The 27,988-nt window shown below is 45.1% G+C and overlaps 1 protein-coding gene across 4 annotated transcripts; it reads right to left on the bottom strand.

The window, feature by feature from the left end:
* Positions 1–306: 306 nt before the first annotated feature.
* On the bottom strand, positions 307–27,913 carry LOC144500753 (apolipoprotein L3-like). Of its 4 annotated transcripts, none has more exons than XM_078224165.1 (4): positions 27,137–27,913; positions 25,996–26,231; positions 19,152–19,228; positions 307–1,847 (listed from the first exon to the last, which is right to left on the bottom strand). In XM_078224165.1, the coding sequence occupies exons 3-4, from the start codon at positions 19,166–19,168 to the stop codon at positions 1,115–1,117; spliced, it is 750 nt and encodes a 249-aa protein (XP_078080291.1). In that variant the 5' UTR covers positions 19,169–19,228; positions 25,996–26,231; positions 27,137–27,913; the 3' UTR covers positions 307–1,114. The 4 variants fall into 4 exon arrangements, with proteins under 4 accessions (XP_078080291.1, XP_078080280.1, XP_078080301.1 ...); XM_078224154.1 differs by having other exon boundaries at positions 25,996–26,109; positions 27,137–27,397; XM_078224175.1 differs by having other exon boundaries at positions 25,996–26,089; positions 27,137–27,212.
* Positions 27,914–27,988: the final 75 nt, after the last annotated feature.

Here is a 27,988-nt window from a genome sequence, read left to right as displayed (position 1 = left end):
AGAGTCCCCGTCTCGCCAGACTGACAGTGCAAACCACTCCCACTGTTTTCATTGCCAGTTAAAGTGACAAGATCTGGAGAGAAAATTGGCTGGTGGAGATGGAGAGTTCCACACCGCGTTCTCACCAGAACTGACGCTCTGCCAATTTCCCATAAGATTCACCCATTCTCTGTTGGTTTTTCTCTTCTTATTTGACTGTAATTTAGTTGATTTCATCGAACTTTCACCCAATTTGCCATTTAATAAATTCACCTTGGTTCGGACAAGACTTAACCAATCGTGATAAAAGTAGGAGCCTTTTGATAATACATTTTAAAGATGTTTATTAAATGAAAAAGATATGTTGAACAAAATAGCTTTTTACAACTTCATCCGGTGATCAGTCTGTTGAAACATATCCCTCTTGGACGCGAGTTCTCCAGAATTCAGCCTCGGGGGGTCTTCAATACTTGACTACCAATGAAGTTCCTCGGAACATTTGCTTTTAACCCCTAAGTGACCATTACCCTATATCAGAGTTCGATTCTTTCCAAGTTAATAATTAGTCCTTTTTGTTGCTAAGTTAATTTTAAAAGTAATAAGATCTTTTCATGCTTTGACTGATTTTGTACAATTTACATTAATAAAATGTTATTAATGCCACTTAAAACCCAATTTCTTCTCAGGCCATGGCACACTTTTCAATGCTTATCAGAGTCTGCCACACCTTACCTGAACTATACATTCTTTCCATAGACAGCAAACAGACTTAAGTGACTTTAACAAGCTGACAGCGAAAGTTTCAAATAAAACCCAGGCTTCCTGATATATAATTGATTCACACAAATACATCAATTGTAACTCAATTAAGGCTCACTACATGCTTAATCATCATTTCTGACTGGTGATTATCTTAATAGAGTAATGTTGATTAGTACATTTGGTTAATGCAAAATACAGAACGCAGAATACAAAATAGCTCTTTATGTTTGTGTCAAGATGGCCCCTTGACCTTGTCGATTTTCATGACTCAGGCCTATTTATGCTTACCAGGAACATGAAAGGTTTCTAATAATTTGGGGAGAATTGTTCTGAACATTGTCAGATTGAATTCCACCTCTCAGCCATAAAAAATTTACAACTTCATCAGTTCATTGTAAACTTTTTCATATTCTTGTACTTCCTGCTCTATAATTTCAGCTGCTTCCCGTATCTTTGCAGCAACTTCAGTCTTACTTCCACTTGCCAGGTCCTTTGCATCTGTCATTACAGAATAGATATCCCACGCTATGAAGAATGCTGACAGAACTCCTGAGACGCTTTTGAATAGTGTTAAGCTCTTTTTGGTCACTGCTGAAGCCACTGAACTAACAACAGTCAAGCTTTTTGAGAGAGTTCCCGATGTACGAATAAAAACATCTTTTGCTAAATCTCCCTCATTCCCTTGAATCCATGATTGAATTCTACGACTCACCTTCTGTAAACTGTCTGCCATGATTTTGCTCTCATTTTGATATTCTTCTTGAATTTTAGCTACTCTTTCCTGTTTCTGTGTTTGGGTAGCAGATTCAGTAGCGGTGGCTGCAATGTTAGTGGCACCACCAGCTACACCCAACCCCACCCCGACCCCAGTTAGGGCTAAAGAGGTACCTAATGTGAACGGAGCAGCAATTAATCCAGCAATGCTGAGAATTCCTCCTGCAATTCCAATAGAAGATCCTGTGACATTCGCATAGGTGGCAGTTTTGTGAAAGTCGTCAATCTCATCTGCAATTGTTACCAGCTCACGGCTGCTTTCTGTCATCTTCTTCTGATAGCAAAGGAAATTCTTTTTAAAATCCTCGATATCCGCATTCCCCTTCATGACACTAAGATTGAAGACACAATAATTTTCTTATTTAATACGCAGTATCACAAATACTGACATAACACAGATGCACATCAAATGCAAACCAGACGACAGCTTCCCTCATTAAGCATTTCGCAAATTCATTCTCTACAAAAACACTGTTAGAGGGGAGGGAGGGGTGGCGGTAGCAGCAGCTAATGGAAAAGGAAACCAATCAGGGATATCGACAAAAGAACATGAGGGGCCCGATTTTACCATTTTCATTCCAAGTGCTGAATCTGGGCGCAATTCAGATCCGACTTGGAAATCTGCTTTCAGGCGCCCCGATACGCACTTAGCCTGAAAAAAAAAATCACCAGTCTGAATCGCGCTGTGGGCGGGGCTTAGCGCACCCAAAATGATCGGAGCTCTGAACTGCGCATGCGCAGTGAGGACAAAATTTTGAAAATCGCGTCGCTGTCACATTGCTCCTGGGCCGCAAAAAGTGGATAAAACAGACCAGGAGCGATGGCCCCAAAGACATCACCCCTACAACACAACTGTCCCCCTTATCCACCCACCCACCCCCCCGCTACCCAGACCGATCATGACCCCTGCCCCCTTTCTCCCCCACCAATCACCCGCAGAGTGGCAGCGGACCTCCCCTGCCCCCCCGAGATCCATCTGGCCTTCCCTCCCCACCCAACAATGAACTGGACTCCCCCACACCCTCCACAGAGAATGCTCGGGCCTCCCCCACTCCCCCCAAGAGAATGTTCGGGCCTCCCCCCACCCGACAATGATCTGGCCTCCCTCTCCCCCATCCATTAGAAAATGATCGGGCCTCCCTTCTCCTGCGCCCCTCCTGCCCCCACCCCCCCACCAGAGAATGATCTGGCCCACCTGCCCCTCCCCCCCACCACCGATCTGAGTCAGAGAGCCGTTGGAAGCTCTGAACTTAGTTCTTCAGAAGCTGGAACGCCCGAAACAGACCTTTGCTGAGCATGTCTGTTTGACGCCCAATCTGGACGCGTGAATGTGATGGTAAAGGGGGAAATGCTGATAAAGTTGGGTGGGCAGTTCATTAATTCAATTTAAATGCATGCAAATACATTTACATACTGCAGTCACTAAAACACAAGGAGGGCCTTAGTTGAACTGCCTCAAAATAAGAATCTTTCTCATCTCCCTAGCAACGAATTTGCTGCTCAGTATGTGGGTTGGAAAGTGTAGGGGAATGTTGTTACAACTGTACAGGGCCATTGTGGGACTATGGGCGGAGCTTTCCAGTTCCACCCACTCCTAGACTGGAAATTCCCCCCCACGATCAACGGACCTTTCACTGGTCAGTCAAATTATCCATCTCGCCTACGATGATTCATGTGGTGGGCAGGACTGAAAATGTTTATTCTTACCTGGAACAAAAGAAAAATGGGTAAGAGGGCCAATCCGTAGCTGACAAAGGAAATTAGAGAGAGTATCCAATCCAAGGAAGAAGCTTACAGATTGGCCAAGAAAACTAATAGGCCTGAGGATTGGGAGCAGTTTAGAATTCAGCAAAGAAGGACAAACGGATTGATTAAGAAGGGGATAATACAGTACGAACAGGGAACATAAAGACTGACCCTAAGAGTTTCTATAGATACGTGAAGAGAAAGAGGTTGGTGAAGACAAATGTGGGTCCCCGACAGACAGAAACGAGGGAATGTATAATAAGGGACAAAGAAGTGGCCGAGCAACTGAATACGTACTTTGGTTCTGTCTTCACAAAAGAGGACACAAATTAGATACCAGAAATGTTGGAGAATGCAAGATTTAGTGAGAGGGAAGAACTGAGGGAGATCAATATTACTTGAGAAATGGTGCTGGGAAAATTGATGGTATTGAAGGTGGATAAATCCCAAGGGCCTGATCATCTACATCCCAGAGTACTTAAGGAAGTGGCTCTAGAAACAGTGAATGCATTGGTGGTCATCTTCCAGGATTCTATGGACTCAGGAACATTCCCTGCAGATTGGAGGGTAGCGAATGTCACTCCAAAATTCAAAAAGGAAGGTAGAGAGAAAACAGGGAATTATAGACCAGTAAGCTTAACATCGGTAGTGAGGAAAATTCTCAAATCCATTCTCAAAGACTTTATAGCGGAGCATTTAGAAAAGCAGGGGCAGGATCAGACAGAGTCAGCATGGATTTATGAAGGGGAAATCATGCTTGGCAAATCTGTTGGAATTCTTTGAAGATGTAACTTGTAGAGTTGACAAGGGGGAGCCAGTCGATGTGGTATATTTGGACTTTCAGAAAGCGTTTGACAAGGTCCTGCATAAGGGATTATCGTGCAAGATTAAAGCGCATGGGATTGGGGGAAGTGTATTGAGATGGACAGAAAACTGGATGGCAGAGAGAAAACAAAGAGTAGGAATATTGGCAGGCAGTAACTAATGGGGTACCACAGGGATCGGTGCTGGGACCCCAGCTATTCACAATATATATTAATGATTTGGATGAGGGAACAAAATGTAACATCTCAAAGTTTGCAGATGATACCAAGTTGGGTGGGAGGGTGAACTGTGATGAGGATGCAGAGATCCTTCAGCATGATCTGGAAGGTTTGGTGAATGGCAGGACTGATGTATGAGGACAGATTGATTAGGTCAGAATGTTTTTGCTGGAGTTCAGATGAATGAGGGGAATCGCAAAGAGACTTATAAAATTCTAACAGGACTAGACAGGGTAGATGCAGGGAGGATATTCCTGATAGTGAGGGAGTCCAGAACCAGGTGTCACAGTCTGAGGATTCGGGGTAGACCATTTAGGACGGAGGTGAGGAGACATTTCTTCACCCAAAGAGTGGCGAGCCTGTGGAATTCATTACCACAGGAAGTAGTTGATGCCAAAACATGATTGTGATAAATGGCAGAGCAGGCTTGAAGGGCCGAATGGACTTCTCCTGCTCCTATCTTCTATGTTTCTATGACTGGAAGATTTCAACTTATATCTTATTTTTATTATTTCACATGATGTGGGCATCATTGGCCAGGCCATCATTTATTGCCTATCACTTATTGCCCTTGAGGAGGGGGCAGTGAGCTGCCTTCTTGAGCCACTGCAGTCCATGTTGTGTAGGTACACTCAGTGCTGTTAGGGAGTGGGCTCTAGGATTTTGCCAGTGACTGTGAAGGAACGGTGATACATTTCCAAGTCAGGATGGTGAGTGGCTTGGAGGGGAACTTGCAGGTGGTGGTGTTCCCATGCATCTGCTGCCCTTACCTTTTGAGCAGCATGTGGGTTTAGAAGGTGCTATCAAAGAAACCTTGGTGAGTTGCTGCAGTAGACAGTACTGTTGCTGCTGTGCCTCCATGGTGGAGGGATTGAATGTTTAAAGTGGCCGAGGGAGTGCCAATCAAGTGGCTGTTTTGACCATGATGATGTCGAGCTTTTTGCATCCTATTGGAGCTGCACACATCCAAGCAAATGGAGGATATTCCGTCACATTTCTGACTTGTCAATGGTGGACAGACTTTTGGGATTCAGGAGGAGAATTACCACCTAACCACTTGAGGTTCAACTATAAAGGTAGTTTTGGTAGTACTTGGTTCACGAGGATTCTGTCATACTTTCCTCAATTTCATTGGGTGTAGCACATTGGCTTACCAGCCACTTCATCCCTTGGACAAACAACAACACTACTTGCTGGCACAATTGGGTCAGTCAGTAACACTGGCTCTTGAGATGGCTCCTGTCTCTGCAAATGAACTGTGTGTTTCTCCAAGAACTTATTCTGCACTTTCACTTCCTAAGACAGTGATGTCATCCTGGCCACAACTCCGTTGATCCAAATTGGTCCGCTACCAAAATTCTTTACAAAAACCAAAGAACAAAGAACAGTACAGCACAGGAAACAGGCCCTTCGGCCCTCCGAGCCTGTGTCGCTCCTTGGTCCAACTAGACCAATCGTTTGTATCCCTCCATTCCCAGGCTGCTCATGTGACTATCCAGGTAAGTCTTAAACAATGTCAGCGTGCCTGCCTCCACCACCCTACTTGGCAGCGCATTCCAGGCCCCCACCACCCTCTGTGTAAAAAACATCCCCCTAATATCTGAGTAATACTTCGCCCCTCTCACCTTGAGCCCGTGACCCCTCGTGAACGTCACTTCTGATCTGGGAAAAAGCTTCCCACCGTTCACCCTATCTATCCCCTTCATAATCTTGTACACCTCTATTAGATCTCCCCTCATTCTCCATCTTTCCAGGGAGTACAACCCCAGTTTACCCAATCTCTCCTCATAGCTAAGACCCTCCATACCAGGCAACATCCTGGTAAACCTTCTCTGCACTCTCTCTAACGCCTCCACGTCCTTCTGGTAGTGCGGCGACCAGAACTGGACGCAGTACTCCAAATGTGGCCTAACCAGCGTTCTATACAGCTGCATCATCAGACTCCTTTACTCTATACCCTGTCCTATAAAGGCAAGCATACCATATGCCTTCTTCACCACCTTCTCCACCTGTGTTGCCACCTTCAAGGATTTGTGGACTTGCACACCTAGGTCCCTCTGTGTTTCTATACTCCTGCTGACTCTGCCATTTATTGTATAACTCCTCCCTACATTATTTCTTCCAAAATGCATCACTTCGCATTTATCCGGATTAAACTCCATCTGCCACCTCTCCGCCCAATTTTCCAGCCTATCTATATCCTGCTGTATTGCCCGACAATGCTCTTCGCTATCCGCAAGTCCAGCCATCTTCGTGTCATCCGCAAACTTGCTGATTATACCAGTTACACCTTCTTCCAAATCATTTATATATATCACCAGATCATCTATTTCAAATCGCACTTGCGACTTTCGACAAACAATGGTTCCTTTTCCAACAACTCTGCCTTGTCTCTACTCTTCATGGCAAATTTGGAACGACACGGCTTAATTCGATTCTCAAGTATCAATACCTCAGTAGCTCAGCTGGAGTTTCTCCAGTCGAGGTATGTGGGATGGTCCTAAATGCTAACAAGAACTATGCCATCTTGTTTAAAAAGAGATAGAAGGAAATGTCAAACAATTATAGGCCATCTAGCCAAGTTTCCCCGAGTTCCATGTGCTTCCACCTCTCAAGTCTCCCATTTGGGACCTTGTCAAAATCTTTGCTAAAATCCATATGAACAACATCAACTGAACTTCCCTCATCCACACATTCAATCACACTTTCAAAGAAAACTATCAAATTTATTAGGCATGACCTCCCTCTGACAAAGTCATGCTGACTAGCCCTAATTAGTCCACGCCTTTCCAAGTGGACACTAAATCTCCACTTCAGAATTTTCTCCAACAGTTTCCCTGCCACTGACGTGAGACTCACAGGTCTGTAATTTCCTGATTCATCTCTACCACTCTTCTTGATAAGTGGAACTACATTAGCCATCCTCCAGTCTTGTGGCACTTCCCATGTGGCCAAAGACCAATTAAAAATTCATGTCAGAGCCCCTGCAATTTCCTGCCTCACCTCCCACACACATAGAAAATAGGTGCAGGAGTAGGCCAATCAGCTCTTCGAGCCTACATCACCATTCAATATGATCATGGCTGATCATGCACTTTGTGTCCCACTCGTGCTTTCTCTCCCTTGATCCCTTTAGCCACAGGGGCCACATCCAGCTCCCTCTTGAACATGTCTAACGAACTGGCTCCATCAGCTTTCCGTGGTAGCGAATTCCACAGGGTCACAACTCTGAGTGAAGAAGTTCTTCCTCATCTCAGTCATGAATGGCTTACCCCTCATCCTTAGACTGTGACCCCTAGTTCTGTACTTCCCAATATCAGAAACATATTTCCAGCAACTCGCCTGTCCAGTCACATTAGGATTTTATATGTTTCTATGAGATCCCCTCTCATTCTTCTAAATTCCAGTGAGTACAAGCCTAGTCGATTAGTCTCTTCATATGTCAGTCCTGCAATTCCAGGAATCAGTCTGGTGAACCTTTGTTGGACTCCCTCAATAGCAAGAATGTCCTTCCTCAGACTAGGAAACCACTCTGCACACCATACTCAAGGTGTGGCCTCATCAAGGCCCTGTATAACTGCAGCAAGGCATCCTTGCTCCTGAACCCAAATACCCTTGCTATGAAGGCCAGCATGCCATTAGCTTTCCTCATCGCCTGCTGTACTTGCATGCCAGCCTTCAGCGACTGTTCTGCCATGACACCCAGCTCACGTTGCACTTCCCCTTTTCCTAAATTGCCACCATTCAGATAAAAACATAGAAGATAGGAGCAGGAGGAGGCCATTTGGCCCTTCGAGCCTGCTCCGCCATTCACTATGATCATGGCTGATCGTCCAACTCTGTAGCCTAATCCTGCTTTTTCCCCATAATCTTTGATCCTATTCGCCCCAAATGCTATATCTAGCCATGTCTTGAATATATTCAAAGCTTTGGCATCAGATAATAATCTTCCTTCCTGTTTTTGCCACCAAAGTGTATAACCTCACATTTATCCACATTATATTGCATTTGCCAAGTTATTGCCCACTCAGCCAGCCTGTCCAAGTCACCCTGCAGTCTCTTAGCATCCCCATCTGGGCCTGGGGATGTCCATTTTCAAGCCTGTCACAGCCTCCAATATCTCCTCACTGATTATGTGAAACTGTGCAAGTTCCCCACAGTCCCTCTTCCTGAATTCCGTACCTACATAGAGGAGGAATTTCTGGAGTGTATACGAGATAGTATTCTGGTCTAATACGTGGAGGAACCAACAAGGGAACAGGCCATTTTGGACTGGATATCATGCAATAGGAAAGCATTAGTTGGCAATTAGTTGTGAGAGAACCCTTGGGGATGCGTGACCATAATATAATAACATTCTTTGTCAAGGTGGGTAGTGATGTAGTTGATTGTGACCAGGGTCCTGAATATCAATAAAGGTAACTATGATGGTATGAGGCATGTTAGATTGGGAAACATTGCTGAAAGGAAGGACAGTGAACAGGCAATGGATGGCATTTAAAGAATGAATAGGTGAACTCCAGAAGCTGTTTATTCCTGTTTGGCGGAAGAGTGGTAAGGGAATTGTGGCTAAACCATGTCTTACAAGGGAAATTATAAACTGTATTAGATTAAAAAAGCATACAGATTGGCAAGAAAAAGCATTAGATCTGAGGATTGGGAGCAGTTTAAAAATCAACAAAGGAGGACCAAGGGATTGATTAAGAAGGGGAAAATAGAGTAGGAAAATAAACTAGCAATGAACATAAAAACTGACCATAAAACTTTCTATCGTAAAGAGTGAAAGTTTGACAAAAACGAATGTCGGCCCCTGAGACCCAGAAATGGGAGAATTCATAACAGAGAACAAAGAAATGGCTGAGGAATTAAATTTGCACTGTATTTCTGTCTTCACAAAGGAAGAAATGAATAATGTCCTGGAAGTTCTGAGAGAAACAAGTTTTAGAGAGGAGCTGAAGGAAATCAGCATTAGTAGAGAAATGGTTTTGGGAACATTTATGGGATTGAAGGTGGATAAATCTCCAGGTTCTGATCATCTTCATCCCAGAGTATTTAAGGAAGTGACCCTGGAAATAGCAGATCCATTGGCGGTTATTTTCCAAAATACTTTGGATATTGGACTGGTTCCTATAGATTGGAGGGTAGCTAATGTGAGCCCGCTATTTAAAAAGGGAGGTAGAGAGAAAACAGGGAACTATAGACCAGTGACCCCAACATCGGTACTGGGGAAGTTGCTCTCGATGTTGTCTGAAAGCCCCAAAAGTGGCAACCTAAGTATAAGCAGGTGGGCCTGTATTTTGCTGATGAGTTTTAAAGCAGGGGTTTAAGTTTATAAGAGAAATCTTGCTTGAATAGGAACTCATAAGGATAGATTAGCAGTTAAGAACTGTAAATTGGCACATTTAAGTATTATTCAATTGTTAAATGTGAATCTAATTTATTTGTTATAGTTAAACTGTGTTGTTGAATAAAATTTGCTTTGATAAAAGCTTCCTGTTGGGTCATAAAGTCAAGTTTGGAGTGAAACATCATATCCTCACCTTATGTCAAAATAGCAAATTGTTGCAATCTAGTCTGACTTCTTAATATACCATAGGAACCATAGACCAGGTGGGTCTTGACCCCACAGAGAGCCAATGGACCACAGCAGCCCTCTGCCACTCAGGGTCAGGAAGAGGCAGGCTCGAAGCCCATAAACACAAAAGGCAGGCAGGCACAGCTTCCGCTCTGAGGCAGACACCACAAGGCAGCAACTTTCTGCACAATATATAGTCGCTCGCTCACTCCCTGGCTGCTTGAGAACATAATCTGGAGGGATAATCTGAAGGATATGGAACACAAGGCAACAGTGAGATCAACTCTCCCATCCCTTGAAGAAGTACGAGAAAGTGGTGAACCGGTCGGGATGCATGCTCACACGGCAAATCTAATTCTCCGTCACAGAACTGTGATTCTAACTACCGGAGAGAAAGGGCTAGAATGGCCAGACATGATCCAAAGCCAGCCCTGCACGTGGGAGGAACGGGAGCTGAATGAATCCCAGCCAAATCTGGACTCTACCTACAGCAGCCCAAGGGAGAGCAAACCCTCCACATCCACACAAAATAACAGGTTCTTAACGGCACCCTGGGCACCGGCTGCAGATCATTGCAGAATCATTTTAAACAATGGGAGGAAGCCTGGACACATGATAACACACTACAGCTAGACCCCGAAGCTGCCAATCCCCACCCCAACCTGCCAGCCCTCACCCTAACCCAGCCCACAAACACTCCTCCTTCCCTAACACACACCACCTCGACAACCACCCTACCCCTCCAGAACACAACAAAAGCTCCCAACCTACCAGCCCTCCCAACACACACCACTTCAACAACCACCCCAAACACCTAAAATACAACAGAACCCATGCACTTGCTACCTTCTTCCCCCAGGTGTCGGCCGCCTCTTACACCCACTCAATACCCACCACCCCTCCCATTTGTCCACCACTCCTTCTACGTACCTGCCAAATGAACCCTCTTCCTCAAACAAGACTAACATGAATAAAATGGATGAGATCCAACAGACAAGAAGCCAGCAAACTACAATATGAAGGACAAGACACCAGAAAGGGCAAAAAGGGTTAGACGTGAGCTGAAAGTTTCAGGGCAATCCTCCATACGTTAAAGGACTCAGAAGAAATCTTGACAGTTTAAAAGTGACCAACTCTGGCTGCTGCCTGATGGAAAGCTTCCCAGAAGGCTCGGCAGGACAAGCATAGCCGGCCTCGGACTGGGATAAGGAAAGGTGTGAGCCAGCCTGGAATATGCAAGCGGCCAGTGGAAGTAGAAAGGCAGACACACCTGTGATCTAATCATTGGAACAAAGGCAGATGGAGACCAGCAGACGAATAAGTAAACAAATCAGCGGGGGGCAATGGCCATGGAAATCGGGATGTGGAGATGCCGGCGTTGGACTCCCACAGTTGCGTGGACCTGCAGAGTTTCACTGGCTGTCTTGTCTGGAGACAATACACATCTTTTTAGCCTGTCTTGATGCTCTCTCCACTCCCATTGTTTTGTTTCTTAAAGACTTGATTAGTTGTAAGCATTCGCATTCCAACCATTATTCATGTAAATTGAGTCTGTGTCTTTATAAACTCTGTTTGTGAACAGAATTCCCACTCACCTGAAGAAGGGGCTTAGAGCTTCGAAAGCTTGTGTGGCTTTTGCTACCAAATAAACCTGTTGGACTTTAACCTGGTGTTGTTAAACTTCTTACCATGGAAATCGGCCCATCCCACTAATGGGATACCATTCAGGAAGCTCCAGAGGGACATCAAAAGGACGTTAAAATATCAATCAAGGCAGTTTCAGCCTTTTGTGTTGGACTTGACTCAATTTAAACCAAGACTGCGGGTGATCGAAAGCCCATTGTCTTTGAAAGCATCTACGGGGCGGAGTCATAGAAATCATAGAAACCCTACAGTGCAGAAGGAGGCCATTCGGCCCATCGAGTCTGCACCGACCACAATCCCACCCAGGCCCTACCCCCCACATATTTTACCTGCTAATCCCTCTAACACACGCATCTCTGGACTCTAAGGGGCAATTTTTAACCTGGCCAATCAACCTAACCCGTATATCTTTGGACTGTGGGAGGAAACCGGAGCACCCGGAGGAAACCCACGCAGACACGAGGAGAATGTGCAAACTCCACACAGACAGTGACCCGAGCCGGGAATCGAACCTGGGACCCTGGAGCTGTGAAGCAGCAGTGCTAACCACTGTGCTACCGTGGTCGATCGGACCCTTTTGAAAAGTCAAGACTTAAAAAGATACAGGTTCAAGGCAGAAGGGGGCTTCAATGCTTCAGGTCTCACAGGTACTGCAGAGTAGTTTTCAGAGTTGTGGTACTTGACAGCCGTTTTGGAAAAGTTGGCTGGAGAGTGTGGCTGTTCGAATGGGCAGGAGTCAAGATTAAGAAAGCAGACAAGCTCCACTTCCAGAATCGCAAACTCCCAGCACTGAGACGTTCGAGCTCACCACAAAGGATTTTTGGATTGTGAGTATCCCAGCCGACCCTGTGAAGTTCCCGAAGATAGGATAGAGGTTGAGGGAGAGGGGAGGGGTGGTGTATTGTAATTTTAAAGTTCAGTAATCTTGTTTGAAATGTGTAAAGTAAGATTTTACTCGTGTCTGTTAGCATTTCTCCCATAGTGATAGCATAAAGCATAAGTTTAATTCATGTGTGGAGTGTGGCATTGGAGAGGTTGATTCTATTGTTAAATAAATCACTAAGTTTGAAACTTGTTTTGGAGTTCATCTTGCCTCTTGTTCTCTCATCAACGCACTCTGGTGAGGCCACAGTTTCAATATCCCTTACCATAAATCCGGAGTCCAGAACCAAGGGAGATCTGAGCGATTCGAACCCGCTCACTCCAGGGAGACTGCTGGTCAGGAGGTAAAGGATCAGAGTCTCTCTGTTTCTCTCTCTTGGGAACCCACTCGAGTGGTGTGGGTACAGGGTGGCTATTGTCCCACCAACAAGGGAGAGAATCACTCGGGCCTTGGTGGCTGTTTTGGGATGGCTGTGTGATATAAGGATCAGGCTACCGGTCAGGTATAAACGGTGAGCCTGGTTCAGCGCTCTCTCCTGCGGGGCTGCCCCAGTGCGGCATTCCCTGACCGTTTGGAAGTTGTTGGAGAGACACTCACAGCTATCGGCAGACCCCCAAATACCGGCCCACAAGTGGAGTAAGAAAGATCCTGCTACAAAAGAAAAGTGGCAGAGCAAGAAAAAAAGGGAACATGTCCCCTCTGTCCGCCCTGAAAAACAATAACATACCTTAGGGTTTCTGATTTGAGAACCCGACACAGTGGGTCTCTATTTTTCCAGTTTGTTGTGCTGTCACAGGTAAAGAGACCAGAAAGTTTAAGGCCATGACAATCTATTCTGGAACTCGAGGGGGTGAGGTGCTATGCATTGACTATGTGTACCCCTGGCTAATGCTCGAGGGTAAATTCTTGAGCCGACAAGAACAATTGCAACATTGTATTCCAGCAGAAGCAATTGGTGGAATTGTCTCGTCTTCCTGGAAAAGCTGTAAATGTGGCTTGCGGTTTGTAATGATAGTAAAATGTTGCCCGTATATGTATTGTTGAAACATTTTTGGTGCCGTAGATAACAGTCAGCCTTTTTATTCTGTCTGGGAACACCCCGTTCCACGTCTGATAAGGCTTTTGATACAATTGTCATACATATGATCCATTGTGTGGGATAACACAGCCCCAACCCCATATGGTGATGCATCACATTCAAGTACTATCTACCTACAGGGATCAAAATGCACTAATAAGCATGTTAACTGAAGTGCCTGCTTAACTTGGTTAAACGTTTAACCTGTGGCGCTTTCCAACACCGTCTCTGGTGCTTTTTTAACAGTGCATGCAACGATGCTAGTAATTCCGACAGATTTGGAAGGAACCACCATTAATGGTTGACCATTCCAAGGAAAGGCCAGAGTTCTGAGGTGTTCCTAGGGGGCAGTGTTTTCACTTGGGGTCCTCCATGGGGTGTAACACCTGAGCATCTACCCAATAACCAAGATAAGCCACCTCATTTGCCTTGAAAGTGCACTTTTTTCTTTTAAGGCGCTCTACCGCCTCCTCAAATCTCTTCAAAACTTCTTCCAAATTGGCCAATGTTTCTCTTCGGTGGATCCTGTTATTAAACTATCATCCAAAAAAATGACAACTCTGGGCAAACCCTCCATAGTTCGTTGGAAGATGGCACAAGCCAACAAAACCCTAAACAGTAGACATGTAAAATGAGACAGACCTTTATAAAAATTTATGGTGATGACATAAACTCTTGATGTGTCATTTAATTCTAACTACAGGCAAGCATGGCTCATGTCCAATGTGGTATATGTCAGACCCCCAACCAACTTCGCATACAGATCCTCCATTTTGGGGATGAGGTATCAACCATTTTCACAGCCCGGTTCACCATCAGTTGTCGTCCCCCCTGATACCGAGGGTTTTGTCTGGTTCAACTATTGGCACAATGTGTGCTGCCCACTGTGCAAATTGTACAAGTCTAATATCTGTCAGTCATTTTAGCTCTGTACTAATATATAGGGCCCAGGTCTTGCTCAAAGCAATCTCGCTGTGACTACTGGATCCACATAGATTTTTCCTTGCAATCCTTTGATCTTTTCCAGTTCCTGCGAAACACATCCTGTATTTTCTGATGACTTCTCGGTGTCCAGATCACCAACAACCTGTCCTGATGCCTCCATGCTGACAAGAAAGCCCACAAATGCAGCTACAAACTCGGGGGGCTAAGGAAATTCGGCATGTCTGCTACCACTGTCACCAACTTTTACAGATGCACCATAGGTTGTATCAAAGCTTGATATGGCTCCTGCTCTGTCTAAGACCACAAGAAACAACAAAGGGTTGAGAACGTAGCCCAGTCCATCACGCAAACCAACCTCCCATCCATTGACTGTCTACACTTCCCACTGCCTCGGAAAAGCAGCCAGCCTAGTCAAGGACCACACCTTGGACATCTCCTCTTCCACCTTCTTCAGTCGGGAAAAATAAATAGTTTGGATGGGGCACTTTTTGTGCAGTGTGTGCAGGAGGGTTTCCTGACACAATATGTGGATAGGCCGACAAGGGGTGAGGCCACATTGGATTTGGTACTGGGAAATGAACCGGGCCAAGTGTTAGATTTGGTTGTGGGAGAGAACTTTGGAGATAGTGACCACAATTCGGTGTCTTTTGTTATTGCAATGGAGAGGGATAGGGCCGGACGGCAGGGCAAGGCTTACAATTGGGGCAGAGGTAATTATGATGCGATTAGGCAAGAATTAGGGGGCATAAGATGGGAACAGAAACTGTCAGGGAAAGGCACTGATGAAAAGTGGAACTTTTTCAGGGAACAAATACTGGGTGTCCTTGATAGGTATGTCCCTGTCAGGCAGGGAGGAAATGGCCGAGTGAGGGAACCGTGGTTCACAAAAGAGGTGGAATGTCTTGTGAAAAGGAAGAGGGAAGCTTATGTAGGGATGAGGAAACAAGGTTCAGATGGCTCGATTGAGGGTTACAAGTTAGCAAGGAACGAGCTGAAAAAGGGGCTGAGGAGAGCTAGGAGGGGACATGAGAAGTCCTTGGCGGGTCGGATCAAGGAAAACCCCAAGGCTTTTTACTCTTATGTGAGGAATAAAAGAATGACCAGGGTGAGGTTAGGGCCGGTCAAGGACAGTGGTGGGAACTTGTGTATGGAATCAGTAGAGATAGGCGAGGTGATGAATGAATACTTTTCTTCAATGTTCACCAAGGAGAGGGGCCATGTTTTTCAGGAAGAGAAGGTGTTACAGGCTAATAGGCTGGAGGAAATAGATGTTCGGAGGGAGGATGTATTGGCAGTTTTGAATAAACTGAAGGTCGATAAGTCCCCTGGGCCTGATGAAATGTATCCTAGGATTCTTTGGGAGGCGAGGGATGAGATTGCAGAGCCTTTGGCTTTGATCTTTGGGTCCTCGCTGTCCACGGGGATGGTGCCAGAGGACTGGAGAGTGGCAAATGTTGTTCCTCTGTTTAAGAAAGGGAATAGAAATGACCCTGGTAATTATAGACCGGTTAGTCTGACTTCGGTGGTTGGTAAATTGATGGAAAAGCTCCTTAGGGATGGGATTTACGACCATTTAGAAAGATGCGGATTAATCCGGGATAGTCAGCACGGATTTGTGAAGGGCAAATCATGCCTCACAAATTTGATAGAATTTTTTGAGGAGGTAACTAGGTGTGTTGATGAAGGTAGGGCGGTTGATGTCATATACATGGATTTTAGTAAGGCGTTTGATAAGGTCCCCCATGGTCGGCTTATGATGAAAGTAAGGAGGTGTGGGATAGAGGGAAAGTTGGCCGATTGGATAGGTAACTGGCTGTCTGATCGAAGACAGAGGGTGGTGGTGGATGGAAAATTTTCGGACTGGAGGCAGGTTGCTAGCGGAGTGCCGCAGGGATCGGTGCTTGGTCCTCTGCTCTTTGTGATTTTTATTAATGACTTAGAGGAGGGGGCTGAAGGGTGGATCAGTAAATTTGCTGATGACACCAAGATTGGTGGAGTAGTGGATGAGGTGGAGGGCTGTTGTAGGCTGCAAAGAGACATAGATAGGATGCAAAGCTGGGCTGAAAAATGGCAAATGGAGTTTAACCCTGATAAATGTGAGGTGATTCATTTTGGTAGGACAAATTTAAATGTGGATTACAGGGTCAAAGGTAGGGTTCTGAAGACTGTGGAGGAACAGAGAGATCTTGGGGTCCATATCCACAGATCTCTAAAGGTTGCCACTCAAGTGGATAGAGCTGTGAAGAAGGCATATAGTGTGTTAGCTTTTATTAACAGGGGGTTGGAGTTTAAGAGCCGTGGGGTTATGCTGCAACTGTACAGGACCTTGGTGAGACCGCATTTGGAATATTGCGTGCAGTTCTGGTCACCTCACTATAAGAAGGATGTGGAAGCGCTGGAAAGAGTGCAGAGGAGATTTACCAGGATGCTGCCTGGTTTGGAGTGTCGGTCTTATGAGGAAAGGTTGAGGGAGCTGGGGCTGTTCTCTCTGGAGCGGAGGAGATTGAGGGGAGACTTAATAGAGGTTTATAAAATGATGAAGGGGATAGATCGAGTGAACGTTCAAAGACTATTTCCTTGGGTGGATGGAGCTATTACAAGGGGGCATAACTATAGGGTTCATGGTGGGAGATATAGGAAGGATATCAGAGGTAGGTTCTTCACGCAGAGAGTGGTTGGGGTGTGGAATGGACTGCCTGCAGTGATAGTGGAGTCAGACACTTTAGGAACATTTAAGCGGTTATTGGATAGGCACATGGAGCACACCAGGATGGTAGGGAGTGGGATAGCTTGATCTTGGTTTCAGATGAAGGTCGGCACAACATCGTGGGCCGAAGGGCCTGTTCTGTGCTGTACTGTTCTATGTTCTATGTTCTAAATCACGTACCAACCGACTCAAGAACAGCTTCTACCCTGCCGCTATCAGCTTTCTGAATAAACCTATCTTGCATTAAGTTGATCTTTCTCTACACCCTAGCTATGACTGTAACACTACATTCTGCACCCTCTTCTTCCTTTCTCCCCTATGTTTAAAGTTTTAAGTTTATTTATTAGTGTCTCAAGTATGTTTACATTAACACTGCAATGAAGTTACTGTGAAAATCCCCCTAGTCGCCACACTCCGGTGCCTTTGGGTACACTGACGGAGAATTTAGCATGGCCAATACACCTAACCAGCACGTCTTTTGGACTGTGGGAGGAAACTGGAGCACCCGGAGAAAACCCACGCAGACACGGGGAGAAAGTGCAGACTCTGCACAGACAGTGACCCAAGCTGGAAATTGAACTCAGGTCGCTGGCACTGTGAGGCAGCAGTATGGCTGCTGCTCTGACCAAGACCGCAAGAAACTACAAAGGATTGAGAATGTAGCCCAGTCAATCTCACAAACCAGCCTCCCATCCATTGACTCCATATACACTTCCCGTTGCTTGGGAAAAGCAGGCAGCATAATTAAGGACCCCATGCACATTCCCTCTTCTACCTTCTTCTGTCGGGTAAAAGAGACAAAAGTCTGAGGTCAAGTACCAATCGACTCAAGAACAGCTTCTTCCCTGCTGCCATCAGATTTTTGAATGAACGGACCATTTATTAAGCTGATATTTCTCTTCACCCTATCTGTGAATACAACATATTCTACACCCTCTCCTTTCCTTCTCCCCTCTGCACTCGATGAATGGTATGCTTTTTCTGTATAGCGTGCAAGAAACAATACTTTTCACTGTATACGAATACATGTGACAATAATAAATCAAATCCCAGTACAGGTGCCAGAGGGAAGAGGGTGTGACCAGCCATGGTAGCGGGGTGGAAGGGGAGGGGACACAGAGGGTGCAAAGACATTGTTAGCTGAGTAGGTAGCAAGATGGAAGATGGTGTATAACTTGGGGAAGTGTGAAGTTATTCACTTTTGTTTTTTTTTAAAAAGGTGAGACACTTGTAAGTTCTGTTGTGCAAAGAGACTTCAAAAAGACAAAAAGGATAAGCTCTGGGGACCCAGGTTCAGATCCCGCCATGCCAGATGGTGAAGTCGGAATACAATAAAAATCTGGAATTAAAAGTTTAATGATGACCATGAAACCATTGTTGTAAAAACCCATCTGGTTCACTCATGTCCTTTAGGGAAGGAAATCTGCCGTCCTTACCTGGTCTGCCCTACATGTGACTCCAGAGCCACAGCAACGTGGTTGACTCTGAAATAGCCGAGCATGAGGAAACCGGAGCACCTGGAGAAAACCCACGCAGACACGGGGAGAAAGTGATAGCAGTGACCTTACCTGAGAATCAAGGTACTGTGAGGCCACCGTGCTGGCCCAAGTTGCAAAAGTTTGGAATTCTCAGAGGGTCGAGGATGCTTCATTGTGAACGTATTTTAGGCTGGGATAAACAGATTTTTGGTCTCAGGGAATTAAGGTATATGGGAAGAGGGCGGGAAAATGGAACGCAAGCCTGGGTCCAGCAGTGAGAGTATTGGTTGGAGTAGCAAGCTCGATGGACCATGTTGTTTAGTCCTGCTGCTATTTCTCATGTTATTATGTTCTGAAATTCACTTGTCACGGAGAAGCATTATCTAACTGATGGATTTCCAAGAATCGATGATCAACCAACTCATCTCCAGCCAGAAACTGAGGATACTTCACATGTGGAGAATGAAAAAGATGACAAGGAAGATAATCTTACTTTCTCACCAATTCAACTGCAGCTTACAAAGTGTTTCACATTACCTGTCATCATCTGCCATTGTAGCAAAGAAGATGTCCAGTTGCAAGTTTTACAATGACTTCAAACAAATTCTTCTAATCTAAAGACAAGGATGTGACAAAGATCAATTTGTTGCATAAAAACAACATTTAATGCAGAAGTAATCAAGCAGGCTGGTTATCAGGTGAAAAACCGAGAGAAATACATTTCAAAAATTGTTTTCTAGTTAACTACAGCCAGGCAAGTGGGAAATCCTTGCACGTACTCTGCCCAAAACATGTCTCTCTGAGAAGGACACACCCAGGGCTGAAACGTTCTGACTGTTCATGCCAGGTCCATTCTCCGACAGCATGGTGAGGAATCAATGGGTAAGCCCATTGACAGCGATGAGGCCAGGAGATCCTGCCGGTGATTGGCACGCCACCTCCCCACCTCAAGAAACACACTGCAGGGAGGCAAGAGAGTCCTGCCAAAGGCTTTTAGTGAATGTAATCCACATTGATGAGCCAAGTGCAGGAGCATCATTCCCCTCTTTATTTGTGAAAGGTGAGACACATGTCATGTTGCTGTTTTTGCGTACTGTGGAGGAGCAGGACATGTTGGATTGAAACTTACAATTTCTGCATTTAACTGCACACATGCAGCCCTGGGAAACTGATGCCTGAAGCATGTGTGATCTCAGTGTGATCTGCAACATGGCAAGGAGCTACACCTTGCTAATCCCCGCTCGGGCTCACTTACCCACAACTGAGCTTGCAGACCATGAGGAGGACATTGACAGTGTGACAATTCAAGTGCTTCACACATACAGGCAGCTCCATGACCGCTTAATTGTAAAAAGGATGGTCCGTGACAACAAAATAGTTTCCTCATGAGCTCTGCACTTGGAACACCACGTTTTCGCTCTGTAATGATTTTGTTAGTAAGAAGTTTAACAACACCAGGTTAAAGTCCAACAGGTTTATTTGGTAGCAAAAGCCACATGTGTGGCTTTTGCTACCAAATAAACCTGTTGGACTTTAACCTGGTGTTGTTAAACTTCTTACTGTGTTTACCCCAGTCCAAAGCCAGCATCTCCACATCATGATTTTGTTAGCCATTGAGAAATAATGCAGCCTTTCAATATATTGCCCCAGTGATGCGCGATATAACTCACGAGGCTAGAGATGCTCGAGGAAATAAAGGCTTTTATTGACTACTACAATAGAGCTACCATATATAATACACGATCCCAGACTACAGGGTCCCAGACAGAGCAGTGACCTTTATACCTCTCCCAGGAGGCGGAGCCCGACTGGGATGTACCATAATAACTATAATACAGGTAGAACAGCCCAACCCTAACCCCAACAGTAACATGTAGAACAACCCAACCCTAACCCCAACAGTAACATATATACAGACTCATGGTACTGGCCAGACCCTGGCTCAGTACTACCTGGTGGGAACCAATGATGGTTCACCACACCCAGCTCTCAAATTCAGGATCAAACGGCTCTACATTCCCGATTATAGGCATCTTAAGGTTTCATTTTATCTTTGAAAATCACTTCCTTCTCCCTCTAACTGCACACTGCAATCTTCCGACGACTGATGTAGCTTTTCCTCGTTGCCAGTGATATAAATTTGGAGGTGATTGGTTGTGGCTCCAACAAGAAAAGGTTTATTAAGCTAGTATTTTACATGGATATACAAGATAAGGATCAGACAGAACCTGTGAACAAGTCTACTCTCTTCTCCTGCCTGGCTCCAACTGAGGGTATTTTCTGCACTGTATGACTCTGACTTAAAGGCCTCATGAAGCAGTGACAAGGAAGGAAAATGTGCCATGACCTTGATGCCCATAGAGTCTGCACTCTACAACTAGGCTAAATGGTCAGGATCCAGACCGTATGCAGCCAGGAAACACAGGCAGTGGTCCACAGTTACGTCCCACAATCAGACAGCTCTGAGATTGCCTCAGATGGTGCTCAATACATCAGGAACCAGTGTACCTATTATATGTACCCAAATCAGAGTTCAACACAGAGTCAAAGGTAGGGTTCTGAAGACTGTGGAGGAACAGAGAGATCTTGGGGTCCATATCCACAGATCTCTAAAGGTTGCCACTCAAGTGGATAGAGCTGTGAAGAAGGCCTATAGTGTGTTAGCTTTTATTAACAGGGGGTTGGAGTTTAAGAGCCGTGGGGTTATGCTGCAACTGTACAGGACCTTGGTGAGACCACATTTGGAATATTGTGTGCAGTTCTGGTCACCTCACTATAAGAAGGATGTGGAAGTGCTGGAAAGAGTGCAGAGGAGATTTACCAGGATGCTGCCTGGTTTGGAGGGTAGGTCTTATGAGGAAAGGTTGAGGGAGCTAGGGCTGTTCTCTCTGGAGCGGAGGAGGCTGAGGGGAGACTTAATAGAGGTTTATAAAATGATGAAGGGGATAGATAGAGTGAACGTTCAAAGACTATTTCCTCGGGTGGATGGAGCTATTATAAGGGAGCATAACTATAGGGTTCATGGTGGGAGATATATGAAGGATATCAGAGGTAGGTTCTTTCCTCAGAGTGGTTGGGGTGTGGAACGGACTGCCTGCAGCGATAGTGGAGTCAGATACTTTAGGAACATTTAAGCAGTTATTGGATAGGCACATGGAGCACACCAGGATGATAGGGAGTGGGATAGCTTGATCTTGGGTTCAGATAAAGCTCGGCACATCATGGGCCGAAGGGCCTGTTCTGTGCTGTACTGTTCTATGTAAAACTACAGCACAGAAACAGGCCCTTCAGCCCTCCAAGCCTGCATCGACCATGCTGCCCGGCTTAACTAAAACCCCCTACTCTTCCGGCGACCATATTTCTCTATTCCCATCCGATTCATGCATTTGTCAAGAAGCCCCTTAGAAGTCACTACCGTAACCGCTTTCACTACCTCCCCGGCAACGGGTTCCAGCCACCCACCACTGTGTAAAACATCTGCCTCGTACATCTCCTTTAAACCTTGCCCCTCTCACCTTAAACCTGTGTCCCCTAGTAATTGACTCTTCCACCCTAGATAAAAGCTTCTGACTATCCACTCTGTCCATGTCTCAATCTTGTAGATTTCTATCAGGTCTCCACTCAAGCTCTGTCATTCCAGTGAGAACAAACCAAGTTTCTCCAATCTCTCCTCATAGCTAATGCCCTCCATACCAGGCAACATCCTGGTAAATCTTTTCTGTACCCTTTCCAAATCCTCCACATCTTTCTGGTAGTGTGGCGACCAGAATTGAACATTATATTCCAAGTGCGGCCTAACTAAGGTTCTATAAAGCTGCAACATGACTTGCCAATTTTTAAACTCAATGCCCCAGCCGATGAAGGCAAGCATGCTGTATGCCTTCTTGACTACCTTCTCCACCTGCATTGCCACTTTCAGTGATCTGTGTACCTGTACACCCAGATCCCTCTGCTTATCAATACTCTTCAGGGTTCTGCCATTTACAGTATATTTCCTATCTGTATTAGACCTTCCAAAATGCATTACCTCACATTTGTCCGGATTAAACTCCATCTGCCATCTCTCCTCCCAAGCTTCCAACCGATCTATATCCTGCTGTATCCTCTGATGGTCCTCATCGCTATCCACAAATCCACCAACCTTTGTGTCATCCGCAAACTTACTAATCAAACCAGTTATTTCTAAATGGGAATAAATCCTGTCTCGAAGAATCCTCTCCAATAATTTCTCTACCACTGATGTAAGGCTCACCGGCCTGTAATTACCTGGATTATTCTTGCTACCTTCTTAAAAAAAGGAACAACATTGGCTATTCACCAATCCTCTGGGACCTCCCCTGTAGCCAGTGAGGATACAAAGAATACTCTCAAGGCCCCAGGAATTTCCTCCCTTGCCTCTCAGTATTCTGGGGTATATCCCATCAGGGGACTTGTCTACCTTAATGTTTCTCAAGAACCCCAATACCTCCTCCTTTTTGATCTCAACATGACTCAAACTATCTACACATCCTTTCCCAGACTCATCATCCACCAAGTCCTTCTCTTTGGTGAATACTGTCGCAAAATACTCATTTAATACCTTACCTATTTCCTCTGGCTCCACGCATAGATTCCCTTCCTTGTCCTTGAGTGGGCCAACCCCCTCCCTGGCTCCCTCTTTATATATGTATAAAAAGCCTTGGGATTTTCCTTAATCCTGCTGGCCAATGCTTTTCGTGACCCCTTTTATCTCTCCTGACTCCTTGCTTGAGTTTGCTAGTGCTTATCCACGGTCATCCCTTTAAGTAACTTTTCCCAATCTATCAAGGCCAACTCATGCTTCATATCTTCATAGTTTCCTTTATTAAGATTCAGCATCCTAGTCAACAAATCAACTACTTCACTCTCCATCTTGATAAAATTTTTTATCATGTTATGGTCACTCATCCACAAGTGGATGTTAGATTGGCAATGATTCCCTTCTTATTACACAGTACCCAGTCGAAGATGGTCTGCTCTCTAGTTGGCTCCTCCACATATTGGTCAAGAAAACCATTCTGTATACACTCCAGGAAATCCTCCTCTACAGCATTGTGGTTAATTTGATTTGCCCAATCAATGTGCAGATTAAAATCGTGATGTGGAGATGCCGGCGTTGGACTGGGGTAAACACAGTAAGAAGTTTAACAACACCAGGTTAAAGTCCAACAGGTTTATTTGGTAGCAAAAGCCACACAAGCTTTCGGAGCTCTAAGAGGTGAAGGGGCTTAGAGCTCCGAAAGCTTGTGTGGCTTTTGCTACCAAATAAACCTGTTGGACTTTAACCTGGTGTTGTTAAACTTCTTACCAGATTAAAATCACCCATGATCATCAATATTCCCTTATCACGTGCATCTCTAATTTTGTGTTTAATGCCATTCTCAACATCACCACTGCAGTTTGGGGGTCTATATATGACACCCACAAATGTTTTTTGCTCCTTGGTATTTCTCAACTCTACCCATACAGACTCCACGTTGTCAGAGCTAACATCCTTTTTCACTATTGTGTTAATTTCCTCTTTAACCAGTAGTGCCACTCCCCCAACTTTTCTTTTATGCCTGGCCTTCCTAAATACCCTGGGACATTCAATTTGCACCCCTGGTCACCCTGCAGCCATGTCCCCATAATCCAAATTATGTTGATATCTATTTGCGTGATTAGTTCGTCCACTTTATTGCAAATTCTCCGCGCATTAAGGCACAGAGCCTTGAAGCTTGTCTTGCTCCCAATATTTTCCCTATAGCCCTGTTCGAACTTTGTCCTTGGTTTCTCTGCCGATCATTTTTCTTTTTCCCTTTTCTGCCTTGTTTTTGTCATTGCTCCCTCCTTCTATGTTCCCATCCCCTGACATCTTAATTTAAACCCTCCCCAACCATTCTAGCAAACACTGCCCCTCGGACATCAGTCTCAACCCTGCCCAGGTGTAACCCGTCCAATTTGTACAGGTCCCACCTCCCCTAGAACTGCTCCCAATGCCCCAGGAATCTGAAATCCTCCCCCGGACACCATCTCTTCAGCTACATATTTATCCGTCATATCCTGTCATTTCTACTCTGACTAGCACGTGGCACCGGTAGTAATCCTGAGATCACTACCTTTGAGGTCCGATTTCTTAACTTTCTGCCTAGCTCCCTGTATTCTGCTTTTAGGACCTCATCCCTTTTTGTTAAACCTATGTCGTTTGTACCGATGTGTACCACAACCACTGGCTGTTCATCCTCCCCCTCCAGAATGTCCTGCAGACGCTCCGAGACATCCTTGACTTTAACACCAGGGAGGCAACATACCATCCTGGAGTCTCGTTTGCGGCCACAGAAACGCCTGTCTATTCCCCTTACAATTGAATCCCCTATAACTATTGCACTGGCACACTTTTCACCCCTCCCCTCTGCAGCAGAACCAACCCTGGTGCAACAAGTTTGGCTGCTGCTGCTTTCCCCACTGAGGTCATTCCCCTCAACAGTATCTAAAGAGGGTATATCTGTTCTGCAGGGGAATGACCACAGGAGATTCCTGCATTACCTGCCTATCCCTCTTGCTCTGACTTGTGGTCACCCATTCCCTTCCTGCAGAGTCTGAGCTTGACCACCTCTCTATACGTGCTATCCACAATACTCCCTGACTCACAGATGCTCCACAGTGTCTCCAGCCACCGCTCCAGCTCTGAAACTTGAGCTTCCAGGAGCTGTAGCTGGAGACAATTCTTGCACACATGCTGACCCAGGGGACTGGAACTGTCCCCAGCCTCCCACATAGAGCAATAGGAGCAAACCACAGCTCTGAGCTCTCCTGTCATGTCTTACCCCTTTAAATTAAACTTTTGAAAGATGTTTTGTTACAGATTATATCCAATTCTCAGGTCCTTCTTTCCAGCTCCTCATTACTACTGAATATAACCTTTACAAACTATAAACAATTACAGTGCCAAGAGAAAAAAGAAAAGAGAAACTACTTCCCATCACTTACCTGCTGGCTGTGATGGCACGGTTCGATTTCCTTCTCCCTCTCACTTGCCCGCAAGTCTCCCTCACAGGTCCAACTCTCCCGAAGATGAGCACCTCTTCCCCCTCAGAACCAAATTACCACTCAGCTCCAAATTCCCGATACCCTCACTCTGGCTGCAATCTCCCTCCCACAGGCACACTGGTCATGCACTTGCTAAAACCACTGCCTTATATACAGCTGAGGTGTGCTGGGACAACTCGCACACACCAAAATTCCTAAGTGTTCACACCTATTGAGGCCCTAATCAGGCTTCAATTGATTGACAGATAACTGCCACTTAGCGAACTGGTCAGTTGCTTATTGACCTTTAAACCACACTCCTGATTGTTAAAGAGAAAAAAAGAGAAACACTTACCAACGGTTACCCACTCAGCTCCAAACTCCCGAAACCTTCATTCCGGCTGCAGTCTGTCTCCCCCTGGCATGCGCAGGCTCACTGGTGTTCACACCTATTGAGGTCCTTCTCAGGCTTCAATTTATTGGTAATTCAAGTGATAAGATAATTCAATTAATTTATCATCCGTGAAAGTGTTTACCCACCGGAGTACCCACTGGTTTTGGAGGGGTTGGGGAGGGTTGGCAAGGGGTCACCTTTAATGGGATCGGAAGAGCAGACCACATGTTTATCAACCAACTCACGTCAAAGCCAAATACAGAGGATGATTCATATTTGAGGAATTAAAAAGGCAACAAGGAAAATACGGCAGATGCTGGAAATCTGAAATTAAAACAGATAATGCTGGAAAAACCCAGCTGGTCTGGCAGCGTCAGTGGAGAGAGAAACAGAGATAATTGGCTGGAATTCTCCAATCTCGCCCACAGCCAGGATTCTCCAGTCCCGCTGCAGTGAACAGAGAGGTTTGGCTGAGTGCCAAATTCTCCGTGGCGGCCGTGGCGGGCTAGAGAATTCCAACCAACGTTATCCAGTCCTTATGACTCTTCAACCAAACTCTTCTTCAAGGAAGATAATCTTACTTCCTCATCAATTCAAGTAAAATTAATCAAAAGAAAGTTACATTAACTTTGGTGAGTTTATTTTCCATTCTTGAATACAGGAGTAATTTTTCACAAGGTGACTTCAAAGCAATTTTTCTGATTTAAGGGGAAAAAAATGAAAAACACCAACAGGTTGTATTTAAGCAACATGTTTAACAAGGTAGTAATGAAAAAGGAGGGGCGTGAAGTTGAAACCGAGAGATTAAAACATTAAACAGCGGCCTTGCAGCTAAAAAGTTGTAACACATCGAGAAAATCGGCGTTTCAAAATTTCCCATTGAGAATCCCCGTGTTAGCTTCACCTCAAATTCCATCCCCACTGTTCGAACACCTTCATTGCAATGACTTGAATCTACTATTATTCCTCACACCCCTTTGTCTGCAAACTCACTGGAAAGGAGTTTAGCATAAATAATCTGGCCAGATCCAAGATTAATGAAATTAACAGAGCTAAACCATAACTACAAAATATCATTTCGCCACTGATCACTTATACTTACAAATTCTGAAACAATGATTGTGGATTGCAGATTTACAGCGATGTGATTTGCTGCAGAGTTTGCCGCAACTTCACTCACAGAGCAGACTCCAGACCGCTCTTTTATATGTACGTACACTGTGAAAGTGAAACTGTCACATTTACAGAATGCTCGATTATTTCAGCCAAAAAGAACAAAGGACAAAGACCAAAGACAATTACAGCATAGGAACAGGCCCTTTGGTCCTCCAAGCCTGCACCGACCATGCTGCCCGACTTAACTAAAACCCCCTACCCTTCCAGGGACAATATCCCTCTATTCCCATCCTATTCATGTATTTGTCCAGACGCACTGTAATAGTCAATTAATTTACTACCATCTACTAAATACCAACATGTAAAATCTTTGGTAATTATCAAGAGACCATAGAACATAGAACAGTACAGCACAGGAACAGGCCCTTCAGCCCACAATGTTGTGCGAAACATGACACCAAATTAAACTAATCCCTTCTGCCTGCCCTCTGTCCATATCCCTCTATTCCTTGCATGTGCATCTGCTTATTTAACAGCCCCTTAAACACCCCCATCATATCTGCCTGCACCACCACCCCTGGCAGTGCTTTCCAGACACCTGCCGCTCTCTGTGTAAAATACTTGTCCATCACATCTCCTTTGAATTTCCCCCCCTCTCACCTCAAGTGCGTGCCCTGGTATTAGACATTTTAGACATCTTAGGCATTCCTGATTTTCAATTAAATTTATCACTGTGAAACTGAAAGCACAACATATTTCAGATAAAAATATTTCTTTCCTAATGTCAGAAGGACACTGTTTTCCACAATGACCAGCATTAATGGTGCTTCAAAGTGAA

Source organism: Mustelus asterias, chromosome 1, assembly GCF_964213995.1.
Source record: "Mustelus asterias chromosome 1, sMusAst1.hap1.1, whole genome shotgun sequence".
Classification (NCBI taxonomy): Eukaryota; Metazoa; Chordata; class Chondrichthyes; order Carcharhiniformes; family Triakidae; genus Mustelus; species Mustelus asterias.
Note: the sequence above shows the minus strand (reverse complement) of the source record. Positions and strands in the feature narration are given on the sequence as shown.